Source organism: Mus pahari, chromosome 10 (assembly GCF_900095145.1).
Source record: "Mus pahari chromosome 10, PAHARI_EIJ_v1.1, whole genome shotgun sequence".
Taxonomy (NCBI): domain Eukaryota; kingdom Metazoa; phylum Chordata; class Mammalia; order Rodentia; family Muridae; genus Mus; species Mus pahari.
The window spans coordinates 99,815,755-99,831,019 of NC_034599.1; the positions used below are offsets into that span (position 1 = coordinate 99,815,755).

A 15,265-nucleotide genomic window follows, 5' to 3' on the forward strand; every position below is an offset into this window, starting at 1 on the left:
ACCCCCTTCCTTGTGGGCCCCTTTCTGGTTACATATATTACCTGCGAAGAGGTAACATTCAGTCCCATGTCTGTTACTGTTGATTCCTTTTTTGCATCAAGCACTCACCCTGGCTCTGGCTTGTCCAAATTCCAGTCAGCTTGTCATGAAAGGCCCACAGTCGGTGTCCCACTTCCCACACCATACCGTAGGCTGGGTCTCTGAGGAAAACTGTCTCCTAGAGGAGCGGACAATTCTAGAGGGCGCTGACCAATCTTCCATGGCCTCTTTAAGGAAGGATAGTTGATATGTCTTCAGCCTCCGTATGAAGCAGCGCTGGGTTTGCCTTAGTGGCTGTGCAGAGCACAGCCCAGAGTTGACACACATTAGCAGAATGAGCGGCGGAGACTGAGGAGGGAATTCTCAAGTCAGAGTTATTTTTAAATAAATAGATAAATAGATAGATAGATAGATAGATAGATAGATAGATAGATAGATAGATAGATAAAGGGGCTGGAGAGATGGTTCAACGGTTAAAATTACCAGAGGATTCAGATTTCAATTCCCAGCCTCAACAGGGCAGCTCACAACCAACTGTAACTCCAGACCTAGGGGATCTGTCGCCCTCCTCTGGCCTCTGTGGGCGCTGCATGCATGTGGTGCAGAAGACCTACATCCACTCCTTTCATCCCAGGGAGGCAGAGGCGGGTGGATATGTAGAGCTTAAGGCTTGCCTGGTCCACATAATGAGTTCCAGGTCAACCAATGGCTACAATGTGAGTAGAAGAGACCTTGTCTTAACACCCCAGCACCACCACCACCCCCAAAAAAACCCTACCACCACAAAAAAAAAACCCAAAGACAAACAAAAAAGAAAACCTACATCTAGACAAAATAAATTGCACACACACACAATAATAATTAACAACAAAAAGACATGGGCTGGAGATGCAGCTCAGTTATTAGCACACTGCCTTGCCTAGCATTCATAGACCCCCATGAATAAGAACAAGGCATAATGATGCACACCTGGAATCCCAGGCCCTGGAGGCAGAGGCAGACGGGTCAGAAGTTTCACATCATGCTCAGCTACGTAGCCAGTTTGAGGCCACCTTGGTATATATGAGACCCTGTCTATAAATTTAAAAAAAAAAAAACGTTTAAATAAAGACATTTTATTTACAGGTAATACAAAATAAACCACGGGACAAACTACGGGGTAAGGAGGGGAGGGAGTGACCCCCACAATAACCTTCCTCTCTACCCCAGAGTAACTTATAAAAAATTAAAAAGGCCTGGGGCAGGGGCTGGACTGGAAGCACCTTTGCATGGGGGTTGGGCCTGTCGTCCTCAGCCACGCTGTTCTAGAACACGGTAGACACTGGTTTTTTTCCCCCTCTGAGTCCCAGGCCTGGCGAACACGGGGCATAGCTACAAGGATAGTTACTGGTCAATGCAGAGACTCTCAGCTAAGGACTCTGGCTTCTGACCTAAAGGGCTGGGGAATCCAGGAAGTGGGTAGGTGACTTTGGGAGCAGGCATAGGGTGGGTGTTATTGCAAGGCTCCAGCCAACTTCCTCCTGGCCGTGGAAGAGGGTCTACGCTGGGTTCGGGAGCAGCCATGTCAGGGCAGGAGTGCAGGATCTTCAAAGCGACGATGTTGTTGAGTCTACCACCTCACGGCCGTTGCAAACAGTAGGAACAAACTGGGATCCAGACCCTAGGGAAAGATAGCCAGAGGCTGGGCCTGACCCCAAGAGGCAGCAGGAGGGTAATCTTCCACCTATACCTCTCCCGTGTGTCCAGTGTCGTCTTGACAGTGCCCCATTCCCGGATAAGGAACCTCAGCACCCCGGGGAGGGGACTTCATGTCAGGGAGCTGGGCAGGAGAGGGGACCCAGTAGGGGAGGATGCAGGATGCTCACCTTGACCAAGGTTGGCGCTGGCCCTGGGGGCAGCACTGCCAAAGCGGCTGGTAGGTGCCCGGTGGCTCACCACATTCTTCTGAGGCTGGAAGAGGATGATGTGCAGCTTGGGTGCAAAGAGGCAGCCGAGCACCACAGAGCCACTGAGGCTGACGGACACGCACATCGTAGTGGTCTGCACCTGTGAGGGATGCATGTGCATGGGTCAAAGAAGGTCAAGGAAGGTCAAGGAAGGTCAGGAAGACATTCCACATGCCTGGGCCTATGACCCCTGCCTAGGCGGAGGCAGAGAAGGATGGTGGTATTGACTGAACAGTCCTTTGGCCAAGCCTCAAAGGAGGACCACAAGGGCAGTGTCAGCCCTAGTTAATCATTTTCGGAGGCACACCAGAATCCCAGCTGCGTTATGAACATGAAATGGTATGTGCATGCATAGAGGTGCATGCATGCATAGGGGTGCGTGCATAGGTATGCAAGGGGTGCAGGTATGGAGTACATTTGTGTAGACGCAAGCATATCAGCATGGGCATATGGCGTGGTAGTGACTATGTAGAGGAGAATGCGCAAGTGTTTGTGGGTGGGGAGGGCTCTACGTGTGGGCAAGACGTTTGTCCGCTCTAGATGTGCCAGGATGTGTGTGCACACTTGTAGGTGCATAAGGGAATGCGTGTGCATCTTCACATATGCAGGCATGCGTGCTTATACACAGATGTGTGCATGCATGGTTGACCTCCGCGCATCTCTGGTGAGTCTTTAGCCACTGATGATTGGCATGCAAATGCAAATCATATGCAAATGCAGGCTGAGTCAGACCTGATTCCCTCCCCAGCCTTGGCCTCCACTACCCTAGCAGGTGGCCCAGCAGGTGCAAACAGAGAAACCCAGCCCAGCAATTCCCACCCCTGGCAGTGTACCACGCCACCTTTGTCTTGGGGAAAAGGACCTACACCAGGGCTTTTGCCACGGTGTTCCTGTCCCTTTCAGTGTTAAGACCATCAGTTTAAGACCCTGGTCGGGACTCCCAAGCTGACTGAAGTCTGGGACTAACTCTCCCTGAGTCTTCATCAGTTAAGCAGGAGAGCTGTGGCCTTTGAGTCATGAGGATTAACCAAGATGATGCTCTTACTATTCAGAGCTCGGCTCACCTACCACCTCCTCAGAGAGACCTTCCAGGGCCATCTCGTCTGAAGAAGCTCTTGCTTGTTGGAGCCAAGGACACCCCTTAAGTGCCAGTTGGAACCGTTTGCTCGAAAGCCAACAACTGGAGTACAGTCATCACCTGCTTTAATTTTCCTCAGCCACCAACTGAGAGTACAGTCGTCACCTACTTTAATTTTCCTCAGCCTTCCTCCTGTGTCTCTTCCTCCTTCCCTTGCTGTTCTTCATTTGTTAACCATCTATCTCCAAATGACCCTTCACTGGAATACTGCACAGCCTGCACTCTCTGAACATATTTCTGCAACCCCAGCGACTCCCAGGTTAGGGGATGGTATCAGTCCTGACATCTGCCCCTCACCCCCCCCATGACTGACACCTGGCACCACCCATGACTGACACCTGCCCCCTCCCATGACTGACACCTGTCTTCCCTCCCAAGACTGACACCTGGCACTACCCATGATTGATACCTGGCACCACCCATGACTGACACTTGGCACCCCACCCCCACCCCCAAGCAAGTTCCCACCTCCATGGACATTTCTCCAAGCTTTCTTTCTCCCATAAACCTTTCCCTGGGGTACATTTGACTTCTTGGAGCTTTAGAGTTAACTGTAGATAAAAATGAGATGGCAGAAAAGACCAGATCCGGCGTTCTACCCTGCCTGCTTTGGCAACACACGCTCACCCGATAATCACTGGAGGTGACGTAGAAGATGGGAAGGAAAGCCAGCCAGATGATGCAGGTGGTGTACATGGTGAAGCCGATGAACTTGGCCTCGTTGAAGTTCTCCGGGCACTTGCGGGTCTTAAAGGCATAGAGCGTACAGAGAGCGATGAGGAGCACGTTGTAGGCTAGTGAGCCGAGCATGCTTGCGTCACGGTGGTTACAGCGCAATGTCACCACTTCCCGTCGCTCAGGGGCTGTCTCCTTGCCTATGCCAGGTGCCTCCACCACCAGCCAGGCAGCAACAATGAGCAGCTGGCCCGAGATAAGTGCCAGGCAGATGGCCACCTGTGAGGCGGGACTGATGAAGCGCGGCCGCTGGGCACCCTCCCGGGCCCCACCAAAGATGCGAGCGATGCGGTTGGTCTTGGTGAGGAGGGCTGAGTAGCAGACAGAGAAGGCAGTCCCCAACCCGAGGCGCCGAAGGGTGCAGACAGCCGTGGAGGGCTTGGCGATGAAGATGAAGGTCATGCAGTAGCAGAGGAAGACACCTCCCAGCAGAATGTAGCAAAGCTCCCTCCCGGAGGCCTTGACCACGGGTGTGGCATTATGCCGCACGAAGACACCCAACACAAAGAGGGTGGCAAGGGCACCTAGGCAGGCGATGGTGACAGGTCCCACCGCCCAGGCATCGCCCCAGCGGATGTACTCCTGGGGCAACTCAAAGCATCCAGTCAGACTGGCATTAGGCCAGTAGCCCAGGCCACAGTCAGCACAGGTGAACTCATCCAACCTGTACTCGTAGGGCTGACAGGGGATGCAGAGCCAACAGCAGACCTCGCCGGGCTGCACGCTCTTCACCTCATTCTGAAGGCAGGGCTCGCTACAGCGAGAGGCAGGAAGGGGGCCAGCTGATGGGGAGGCCCATGGGATGATGCTCGTGTCCAGAGTCAGACCTTCTGCCCAGTAGCCTACCTTCTGGTAGCGATAGCGCCCACTGCCTGCCCGCAGATAGGTGAAGATGTTGTAGCGGCCAATACCGTCACCAAAGCGGTCAAAGCGAACTTCGTCGTCGGTATCTGCTGGGCGGAAGGGGGCTGGAACGGAGGAGAGAAGGGAAGGCCGGTGAGGTCCTCTGATGTGACCTCAACCTTCACCTTCAGAAGGGACCTGAACTAAGAGCAGAGGCTACCTCGCTGCAAAACTGAAGCCCATCTTATTTTAACCCCAGCTCCTTTTTCTTTTTGACATTTATTTTTATTTTATGTGCGCATTGGTGTTTTGCCTGTATGTGTGAGGGTGTCAGATCTTGGAGTTACAGAGAGCTGCGAGCTGCCATGTGGGTGCTGGGATTTAAACCTGGGTCCTCTGGAAGAGCAGTCTGTGCTCTTAATCACTGAGCCATCTGTCCAGCCCCCACCCCACCCCCAAGCTACTTTTCTAAAAGACAGTTTATAACATACGATGGCCCCTAGACTTCAGCATCAATCTCAGTCTCACCCACTCTAAGCTCCAATCCTGTTGTGACTTGCAATCTTAGACCTTAGTCTTCAAACTCTTAACTGGATCACAACACATAACATAGCTCTCTCCCAAAACCTTAACAGAGATCCCAAAGCCAAGTCCGGCCTCTAGCTGCAACAGTCCACTACACCCGCCTTAGTCCCAGTCAGTCCTGACTGGTCCATTGCAAACCGAATCCCAACCTCAGTGGCCACCTAAACCCAGAGCCTTCCACGGGATGGCCACTGCCACTCTCTATCCCCTAACCTTCTGTCCCCCTGCCAGGCTCAGGAACCAGGACTACAGCCACCCCAGTGAAGAATCAGGGGTCCAGCCAGACGAGATGCTGAGGATCTCAGAAGTGAGCAGTGCTGTCTGGATTCGAACCTCCATCTTCCCAGTCTCTATTTCTTCTCCCTAGCCTCCGCATTCTCAAGATCTCACTCTCCCCAACCAAGCCCAGCAAGCTGAAAACGGCTTTTCTCTCACATCAACTCCATGAAAGCCCAGATGCTAGCCCTAACACTCTACCTGATTCAAGCATAGCTCTGGGTGTCTGTCTATCTTAGTGGAATTAGCTTCCACAGCAACAGAGCTAGCTAACTCCACCCCGCCTGGGGGGGGGGGCAATATATTGAGAGAGAGTCTCACTCTGTAGCCCAGTTAGCCTTGAGTTCACAGTCAGCCCCCTAGTGCTGGGATTACAGGCCCGAGGCATCGCACCTGAGTTTTAAACACTCAGTTGTGGGCTGGTGAGATGGATCGAGCAAGTAAAGGTGTCTGCTGTCCAGCCTGATGATTCAAGTTGGATTTCTGCGACATGAAGGATTAATTAAGGCAACAGGAAGCTAGGTGGAAGTTATTTGGAAATTCTATGCCATTTTAGATAAGGGGTCAGCACTCTCAGACTGTGATACCCATGCGGGTCCTAGAAGCCGTCTCCACTATCATGATGCTGAGGACAGCTGGCCTCTTGGTCTAAGTCTGGCCCTGTGATTCTATGCTCTGTCAGCCCCGGCAACATTTCCCACTGCACACACAACGATTCTTCCTGAACCCAAGCACTGCGATTCGGAGGCTGTTGCTTTTCTTATCTGGTACTTTAATTTCTGCTTCCGAGAACACTTTGGCTACTTTGGGTAGAAAAATCAAGATGAGGACAGGTATAGCGGTGCACAATATAGTTCCGGTACTCCGGAGGCTGAGGCAGGAGAATTGCTATGGGTTTGGGGCTACACGATGAGTTGGAGGCAAGTCTAGGCTACATAGCATGACCTAAACAGATGTTTTGTTTTGTTTTGTTTTGTTTTTTTTAAATCAAGATTAATAATTGAAATTTCACCTAAATAGAAGTTTTCCCTATGGTCCACCCTCAACCCTCCCTGATTGGGACTCTCACTTTGCCTGTGAATTGCTTGGGTTCCCCAAGCCAGATAAAGAGCCAGAAGGTAATGTTCAGCAGTAGAAAGAGTTCCTAGAGTCAGGACCAGTCCAGATTCCACTTTCTGGAAGATTCTCGGAAAGTGGAACCTCAGCCCTGACTCCAGCTGGGGTCCCCCGCTTATGGTCCCTGTGTCTTAAGTGACACGCTCCCTGACTATGTCCTTGTGTTCCGCCCTGTTTCCTTAGCCAAGTACTGGAACCTGAGGCCTGCAGGCTAACGGTCACTGGCTGGCACTATTACCATCAAACTTGACATTGAGCACGAAGTCCTTGTAGAGGCGGCGCCCGTTGACAGGTCTCATGGCATCGCAGAGGCGGGTGGTGTTGGGACAGAGGGCACGGTGCATGTTGTGCAGAGCGTGGGCCATGGCGTAGACGGCATTGACCACAAACATGATCTTTGATTCCTGTTCAAAGGGCACGGCCCGCAGAGAGTGGGCGGCGCAGTCTCGCTGCCGGAAGCTGCAACGGAACCTCTCCTCCCAGAACTCACGGAACCAAGGGTTCCTGCTGTTGTTCCAGGGGTCTAAGCTCTGGAAGTAGGAGGCAAAGTCACTGATGGGGTAGGAGGCCAGCTCAATGGTGATGGCGCCCTCAGCAGCCCTTTCACTGCCTGCCACCACACTCTCCAGGGCCCCCCAGCCGTCGCTGGCCACCCAGGTGAAGCTGGCGTTGAGGCGCTGGGTAGCTGCAAGCAGCTCACGGGCATCCTCGGACCGGGTGAAGAGCACAGCCACACGGGCGCTGGGCTTCTGCAACAGGGCTCGCACCACGCCCTCGAAGGCTGCACGGCTCATGGCACGGCCCACCTTCTCAGAAGTGGCCACACAGATGTTGCGTGCCCGAGCCTCGAGCTCGAAGGCCTCAATGCCTGTCTCTCCATAGTCACCCTCAGATGCCACGGTAGACACATACGTCCAGTTGAAAAAGCGGAGAATCTCAGCCATGGCCTTGGCTTGGAAGAAGTCTGGGGGCACGGTGCGAGCAAAGTAATCATAACGGGACTTGTCGCTCAGCTTGGCGCTGGTAGAGGCATAGCTGATCTGTGGGATCTGGAACAGCCGCAGGAGATTGGCCACCTGGGCAAGGGTAGGGAGCAGAAAGGTCAGAGACCAGAGTGAAGCAAGCATTAGAATCAGGTGCATCCCCCATACCTATGGAACCTGGAGACCATAGGTCAGTTCTGAGCAGTCCCTACCTATTAAGACCTGAGTTTGAACTTGACGTGTCTTCTAGCTGGGGATAGAGGGCTTCTCTCCTCCCCTAAGGATTGAGGGGGAGAACACCCAGGACCATGTGCCGCATCTGAACCAGATGCAGGGCAAAGGGAACAAAGAATGGCCTGGGATGGAGAGAGATTAGCACTTGGCTGCACCAGCATCAAGAAGCAGTAGGAGTCATCTGGGATACTCAAAGATGCCAATCTCTCTGTCTCTGTGTCTGTCTGTCTGTCTGTCTGTCTGTCTGTCTGTCTGTCTGTCTGTCTGTCTCTCTTTCTCTGTATGTGTTTAGTACAGGTAGTCCTTTAGTGACAATTCTCATGGGAAGTTGGACAAAAGTCACCCCAGGAAGAAAGGATTAGATTCAAGGGTCACATAGCCTTGGAAGCCCAAGTTGGTCTCCATTGGATGCCCAACCCTAAAGTGAACAAGATTCTCTACTCTACCACTGACTGCATAACACCTCATTTCTTAACCTTTGGTCTTTATAGCCAGGAGAATGGGGTTCATCCAAGAGCCCCAGATGGTGGGTAAACAAAAGCACAGGTCCTACAGAAGAGGGCTAAGACCCTGCAACTGGGATATAGGCTCTCCAATGGTCTAGAGTTTAAATATCCATCTCCTCACACATTTTCTTCCTCTGTACCCCTCTAATAAAAATCTCCCTGCACTGTGGGTTCTCTCGTTTGAATCACAAGCTACAGAACAGTTGACAGCGATCTATGTGGCAGTACCAGTGTCTAGCATGTGGGAGCTGACAGAGATACGGGCAAGATAGAGAGGCTGGAATGTGGGGGACACGCCAATGGGTCAGCAGGATCTGAGGACTAAAGACTGAGTCTCTGCTGACCGGGCTGGGGTAGGGGGGAGCAGCCTTGACTCTAAAGGGTGGCCTTGCTAGAGAAAGAGGTGGCTTGAGATAGCAAGGTGACTATGCTTACAGACAGACAGACAGACAGACAGACANACACACACACACACACACACACACACACACACACACACACACACACACACACACACACACACACACACACTCACACACATGGCCCTAGGAGAAACTGTGAAAGGGGGTTGCTGGTAAAGCACTCCAGAGTCCTCTGAAGACAGCCATAAGAGGCTACCCACCTGTCCCCATCAAAGCCAGGGCTACAGATGCTGGCACAGCCACACCCATCTCAGCAGCTACCTACCCACCTCTAGCAGTTGGGACTAGCAAGACAGGTAATTGAGTTCCCACCTATATCCCATCGCTCTTGATTCGGCTTCATCTCTCCTAAACCATCAACCCAGGTCAGGGCCTAAGTCCCACTTCTGCGGCAATGACCTCAGCCAGTCTCCTAAGGAAACTGAGGCTCTCACCGAGGTCCCCAGATAGCCCCGGGGCCCTGATTCAAGTTCTGCTCTGATCCCTCTGCACCTACACTGGACACAGACAGGAGAGGACATCGGTGAGAGGAGACCCAGTCAGGAAAGGAGAAGACCCCACCCACCGAGGCCAAAGCTGCCAAGTGAGCCCAGGGTGCAGTCCAGAGAGTAGAGAAGAACGTCAGCCGGAGCCATAGTGGGAGGTTAGCAGGGCGCCCTCTGCTGACCCCTTGTGGAAAACCAAGTGATAGCCATGGTGTCCCTAGCTTTCCCCTTCCCTCGAATTCTGCATCACCTGAAGATCTTAGGGTACCCTCCCCATTGATGCTCCCCCCAACTTCTCTTCTTCCTGGATCCCCTGCCTTGTTTCTTTGGCTGCTCCTGGCTTCTATTTGTCTACTCTGTCAAGTCCAGACAGAAGTGGTCTACTAGGGTTCGAACCCTGATTTCTCCTGAAACTCCTGCTTCCTGCTTTGCTACCACATTGATATTTATGAGCAGCTTCCCCCTGAAGCTGCTTCCTCGTCTATAAAATGGGTTAATACCGATGGCGGCTCATCCCGACTGTGCCTTACGACTTGCCTGGCTCTTTGATACAAGCTCGTCCTCTCATTAAATTTCTACTGGGAACCTAAAAGTAGAAAGTATTATTAATCCTATTTTATAAAAAGGGAAGCTGAGACATAGGGGGAAAAAAAAAGAAAGGAAGGAAGGAAGGCAGGAAGGAAGAGCGAACCTGCCCAGAGTCATGCAGATAGTACGATGGGAGCCAGGATTCAGAGGCCGCCTCATAAGCCTTTTGGGACATTGAATATCAGGTGTGTGTGTGTGTGTGTGTGTGTGTGTGTGTGTGTGTGTGTGTGTGTGTGTGTGTGACGTGATGGTTCTGTTTTCTCTCTTTTCCCCACAAGAGAAGTTTCTCTTACACATTCTCTGGAAACCAACCCTATCATACGGCCAGGGAACTTTCTTGCCATCTTATAAGAAACTACTGAAAGAAAGATGCACCCTTTCGATGCACCCATACGGGAAGTCCCTGCTCATTAGGATCGCTGGTTCACCCTTTCCAGCCCCGCTTCCTAGTGCCCATTTGGGTGATCTCCACATACCTGGATGGAGACATCACTGTAGGAGCCACCAATGACACCGGTGATAGCTGTAGGAGCGTCACTGTGAGTAGCATAGGAGCCATCAGGACAGATGTGACGGGAGCCATCAGCGCCACGGCTGAGTGAGGCACGCACAAAGTCCAGCGCCTGCTCCAAGGCGTGTGTATCCTTGGAGCAGCTGTCGAGGATGTGCGCGCCCAAGCGCACCCCGGGCAGCAGGTGGGGGTCGCGGTTGATGCGATCCAGTGCAAAAAGCATGGCCTCTAGGCGCTGTATGCCACGGTGCTCATTAACAGGTCCACACTCCTCTGCTGGGCCACCCTTCTGGTGTACAGGGAACAGCCCACCCAGCACCAGGTCCCCCTCCAGGGTCAGCACCTTCTTGGCCGGGCCCTCGGCCACAGCACCCTGCAGCAGCAGCAGTGCCAGGAACCTAAGCAGTGATTCCATGGCCCCCAAAGGGACGGCTAGGTCCAGTAGCCCAGGGTCTTCAAGGGGTGAGGACAGAAGCAGCAAAGGCAAAGAGAGGAGCAAACAGGGGCCGGGAAAGGACAGACAAGAAGAGAGATGAGAAGGGGACCAGCTCCTGCAGAGAGATAGAGAGACAGACAAACAGGGAAGAGAGAGAGTAGAACCGAAGAGTGGCTGCCCCCTTTTATTTCCAGCTTCCCCTCTGACTCCGTACCTCCCCACATCCCCTTCCCGGGTACTCAGGAGTCGTGAGGAGGGTGGTGATGTCACTGACTCCGCTGAGAAGCTCCTGGGCTACCCCCAGAGGTTCGAGTCTCGGCTTTGCCCTAATCTTGCCTAAAGATGGGCTCTGGGCCCCTACCAAACTCAGCAGAAAACAGGGAGGGTGCAACTGGAGGCCCAGGCAGAGGGCAGGGGTTCCAGCCATTGCCAAATCCTACATAAACCAAAGGGCCTACACAAACCTCCTGGGAGACCAATACTGTAGTAGCTGAGGCCATAACAGTCACACACTCAGGGTCTGGTTCCCATCCTGAGCCTTGGATTCCTAGAGTGGGGACATTGGAAGACCCACCACAGAGAGTGGGGAGTCTCTATGGGATAGTTTCTAGCCCAAGAGAAACTAAAGCCCAGGTGAACACCCAGGGTCCTAGACTACGGTTCTTAAAGGGCCAGCCCTCAAAGTCTCCTGATTGAGAACAGAAAGGAGATCCTCACTCATCCCAGTGAGACAGCAAGGTGGCCTCAGAGAAGATACTGTGTAATTAAAGGTCTTCTGTCAGCAGAGTAAATAGATATGGATGGATATATATACATGCCATGGATGGGGGTCAATTTACCTGGTGAGACCTCTGAACAGTACCGGAGCTGAGTTGTGGACGCCCTAGCTTTTCATAGGAGGCTGCTGGAGACTTAGCGTCTGTCTCTCTTCACGCACTCCAAACCCAGCAGACAGTCACTTCCAGCCTTCCCTTTCTCAGCCTTTGACTGACCTTAGAGTTCCACTCCCATCCTCTTTACCCTGCATCTGATCATCTGTACCTAACCATCCACCTTACTACATTAACCCTACACAGGCAGGCTCTTGAGATCATGCAGACTAGGAGAGGGACATATCGTTCCTCAGGATTGGAAAGGAACTACAGCTAAAGAGGACAGCAACTACTTCAAGGACCCCCATCCTGGCCACAGCGACTAGGGCTTCTCACTGGACTAGTCTGCTGGTGCCAGGGCAGAGGACGGGAAGCCTGAGAGGACCCCAAAGAAGCAGCTCAGCCAGGCAAACAGGAGAAAGGATCAGGGTTGAAGACTAACACAGATGGGCCAGAAACCCAGGGGAGGCTCTGATGGACTCTGAGGCAGAGAAGGAGGCAGAACCTGGGAGTCCAGCAGCCGAGGGGCAGGACCACAAATATCTGATGAGAGGGCAAGCAAGCCTGAGAGGCTGAGACAAAGACAGAGACACAGACAGAAAGAAGGACCAGAGGACGTTGGAGCAGGAGGAACTGGAAAGCGCGATGCAGGGCGTGCGTTCTCTTGGGAAGAAAGGCGGGGTGCCCGGGACGGTCTTCCCGCTTCCCGGAGCTCCCAGAAAGCGCTGTCTGAACGTCTTGGCCCGGGTGCTCCAGAACTCTAGGACCCGCGGGGCCCCGGGATGTGGGGTCAGGGCTAAAAAAAAGGTTGGCAGTGACGGCGGCACTACGGGCTAACCCTACCTGGCGCGCCCAGCTCTGGCGCGGGGCTCCGGTTCCCGCTTGCTGGCTCTCTCGCTGGCTCTGCGCTCTCCGCCGGCCCGCCCTGCCGCTTTCAATCGCGGCCTGCCCCGCCCCCGGCCCCGGCCCGCCCCCAGCCCCTCCTCCGTTCCTCCGGACTCCCGGTCCTCTTCCCCACCACCCCCTGCCACCCCGCCCCAATTTGGCCTGCACCTCCGGCTTTGCCGGACCTCCCCAGGGTTCCCAGCCCAGCGCCTCCAGCAGCTTCCAGCAGATCCCGCTCTTGACAGGTCCGCAGGGCCTGGAGCTGTCCACGGTGTGGTGCTGAATCCCCGGGCGCTCCCACTGTGCGCTGGAGCAGGTGCCTCTCAGCCCCCTCTGCCCCTCAGTCAGACTGCGACCAGGCAGGAACAGATGAGACAGTGGTCTGGAAAGGTCACTGAGCTAGCAGGGTGAGCACGGTGTTATAGGCTCCTATATGCCACAGAGTAAGAGGTGGACCTTGGGGCTGAGAGCTAACACTGAGGCATAGATAAAAGGGTACACAGGAGGCAGGTGGTGAAGTGCTTGGCTTGTTGCTGCAAGTCTGCCCTGTTTTCCCATCCATTCTCTCCATGCAGTGACTGCAGCTACAAAGTAGACAGGCCCCGTGTGAGAGCTAAGGCCTGAGTCACTAGGAAAGAAAAGATTAGGAGGGGGAGGTCAGAGGATGGGCCTCCCCTTCCTTCCCGAAGATGACCTTTAAAGCTGCTGCCCCTCCCCCACGAATCTCTGCTCCTATGAGCAGAGGGCATTTACGGTAGAGATATCAGGCCATGGGGGTAGAGGGGCTTCAGGGCAAAGGACTAGGATCAACCCCGAGGGACCCAGTGAGCCAGGGTTAGGGGTTAGAAGGGCAGGGAGTGGGGGTTAGAAGGGGAGGTGGCTGAGGAAAGGCTCCAGGAACTGGCTGCTGCGTAGGAGGGATCGGGAGCTGGAGCCTGAGCAGGAGCCCGAGCAGAGGGAGGACAGCTCTGAGAAGATGCTTGCCTCCTTCCTCCCACAGCAGGATGGGGAAGGACACCCCTGGGTAGTGTCAGGCTGTGCTGAAGGATCTGGGGGGAAGGTCTGTGCTGGGACCGGGCCTCAGAGCTTGTCCTATGCCTGCAGCATGTATGCACCCTAACAAGCACTACCCTGCACTAGGGTACAGCATCCCCACCCAACCCTCCAGCACTGACCTGTCTTCCACAGGTGTCAGTGGTAGCAAGGTCAGCTCAGATGTGTGCGTGCCATGCCATGCAGAGACCCCCTCAGGTACCTCCTGCATGGGCATGTGGCATTTGGGGGAGGGAATGACAAAGATAGGCCTTTTCCCTGGACACAGAAACTGGATGCCCCGTTGCTCTGTAAAGACCGCAGCTTTTAAACACAACAGACACATCAAAACCCAAACAAACAAGCCCAACCGAGCAGAGGTAGCAGCAGGATGAGGGTTCAGAGCTGTCAGACAAAGCTGGGGAGACAGACACACTGTCTTCCAGACCCAGCTCTGCCACCGCCTGCTCTCACCCTTTGGCTGGCTCAGAGCGTCTGCTCCCTGGGGTGAGTGAGTGATGGGCCAGGCTCTCGGAGCAGAGGGATTGACAGCAGGAGGTGCTGAGGTGAGAAGCTGCACAGAGAGCCTAGCTATACTTCCAGCCCACTCACCAAGGCGGCCTCGCCAAAGACACAGGACTTCGTACACAGAGGTGGATGTACACAGAAGCAGCACAGGAAACCTGTCTCATGGCCTGAAGCAAGCAAGCTGCATTATCCCACTGCAGAACAGATGTACAACACTCAGCCATGCATGCAGACCTCTCCTGGCTGGGCACATGGGGACATACTTCACCAAACAGGCATAGCTGTGAACATGTACACAGCTACACATATATAAAAACAGCCATAACCATACATGTGGACAACCAAAAACCTGTGTATACACATACATATATATACAATTGCACACACGGACTTGGCCACACAGCCACAAAAAGGTGCCCACCCCAACAGAGCTGTAATCACAGATACACAGTTACAATCATAGCTTTATACATGGACACAGTAAAACACACAACTTTTCACATAAGCACACACCACACGCACACACAGTCACACACAGCTGTCTATATACCAAACCCACATAAGTGGTTTCATCTGGCTAGCTCCACATAGCACGATAAATGCAACCATATACACAGAAAGAACAGCAACATTCGCACACAGCCAACCATCTACACACAAACAGCCATGCCCAACCACAGCGACATTCTTAAGCTCACAGGGACCCAGCCTCACCCACAGTATATGTGAACATGCCCAGGAACAAGGGCACTGGGCAGGCCCAGCATGGATGTCTTCACCTGCTGGGGCGGTCCCAGCAAGAGCACAGGCACACCAAAGCTGCAGACTCAAAGGTAGCTCTTGGATGCAAAGAACCTGTGAGTTCCCTACTCCTGAGACCCGGAGGGCGCTCTTTGCTCCGCTATCCAGCAGCAGGGAAAGCCCCTCGGGCTACTGCAATGCAGGGTGACTTTCCACTGGGGTGACAGGGCAGGGAATGAAGGTCCTCTAATATCCCTCTGATTGGAGAACTCAGGCATGGTCTTTTCAGGCGTGGGAGATCCTGCCCATTCCTAGTCTATCCACAAAGACTCCCCAAGATAGGACAGACAAAAAACAACTCAAA

At 53.6% G+C, this 15,265-nt stretch overlaps 1 protein-coding gene across 3 annotated transcripts; it reads right to left on the bottom strand.

Annotated features, from left to right (window-relative positions):
* Nucleotides 1-1,129: 1,129 nt before the first annotated feature.
* Nucleotides 1,130-12,801, bottom strand: Grm2 (glutamate metabotropic receptor 2). Of its 3 annotated transcripts, none has more exons than XM_029543775.1 (6): nucleotides 12,769-12,801; nucleotides 10,373-10,860; nucleotides 6,917-7,754; nucleotides 3,751-4,826; nucleotides 1,905-2,085; nucleotides 1,130-1,699 (listed from the first exon to the last, which is right to left on the bottom strand). In XM_029543775.1, the coding sequence occupies exons 2-6, from the start codon at nucleotides 10,820-10,822 to the stop codon at nucleotides 1,626-1,628; spliced, it is 2,619 nt and encodes an 872-aa protein (XP_029399635.1). In that variant the 5' UTR covers nucleotides 10,823-10,860; nucleotides 12,769-12,801; the 3' UTR covers nucleotides 1,130-1,625. The 3 variants fall into 3 exon arrangements, with proteins under 3 accessions (XP_029399635.1, XP_029399636.1, XP_021062815.1); XM_029543776.1 differs by lacking the exon at nucleotides 12,769-12,801 and adding an exon at nucleotides 12,559-12,603; XM_021207156.1 differs by lacking the exon at nucleotides 12,769-12,801 and adding an exon at nucleotides 12,559-12,636 and having other exon boundaries at nucleotides 1,139-1,699; nucleotides 10,373-10,958.
* Nucleotides 12,802-15,265: the final 2,464 nt, after the last annotated feature.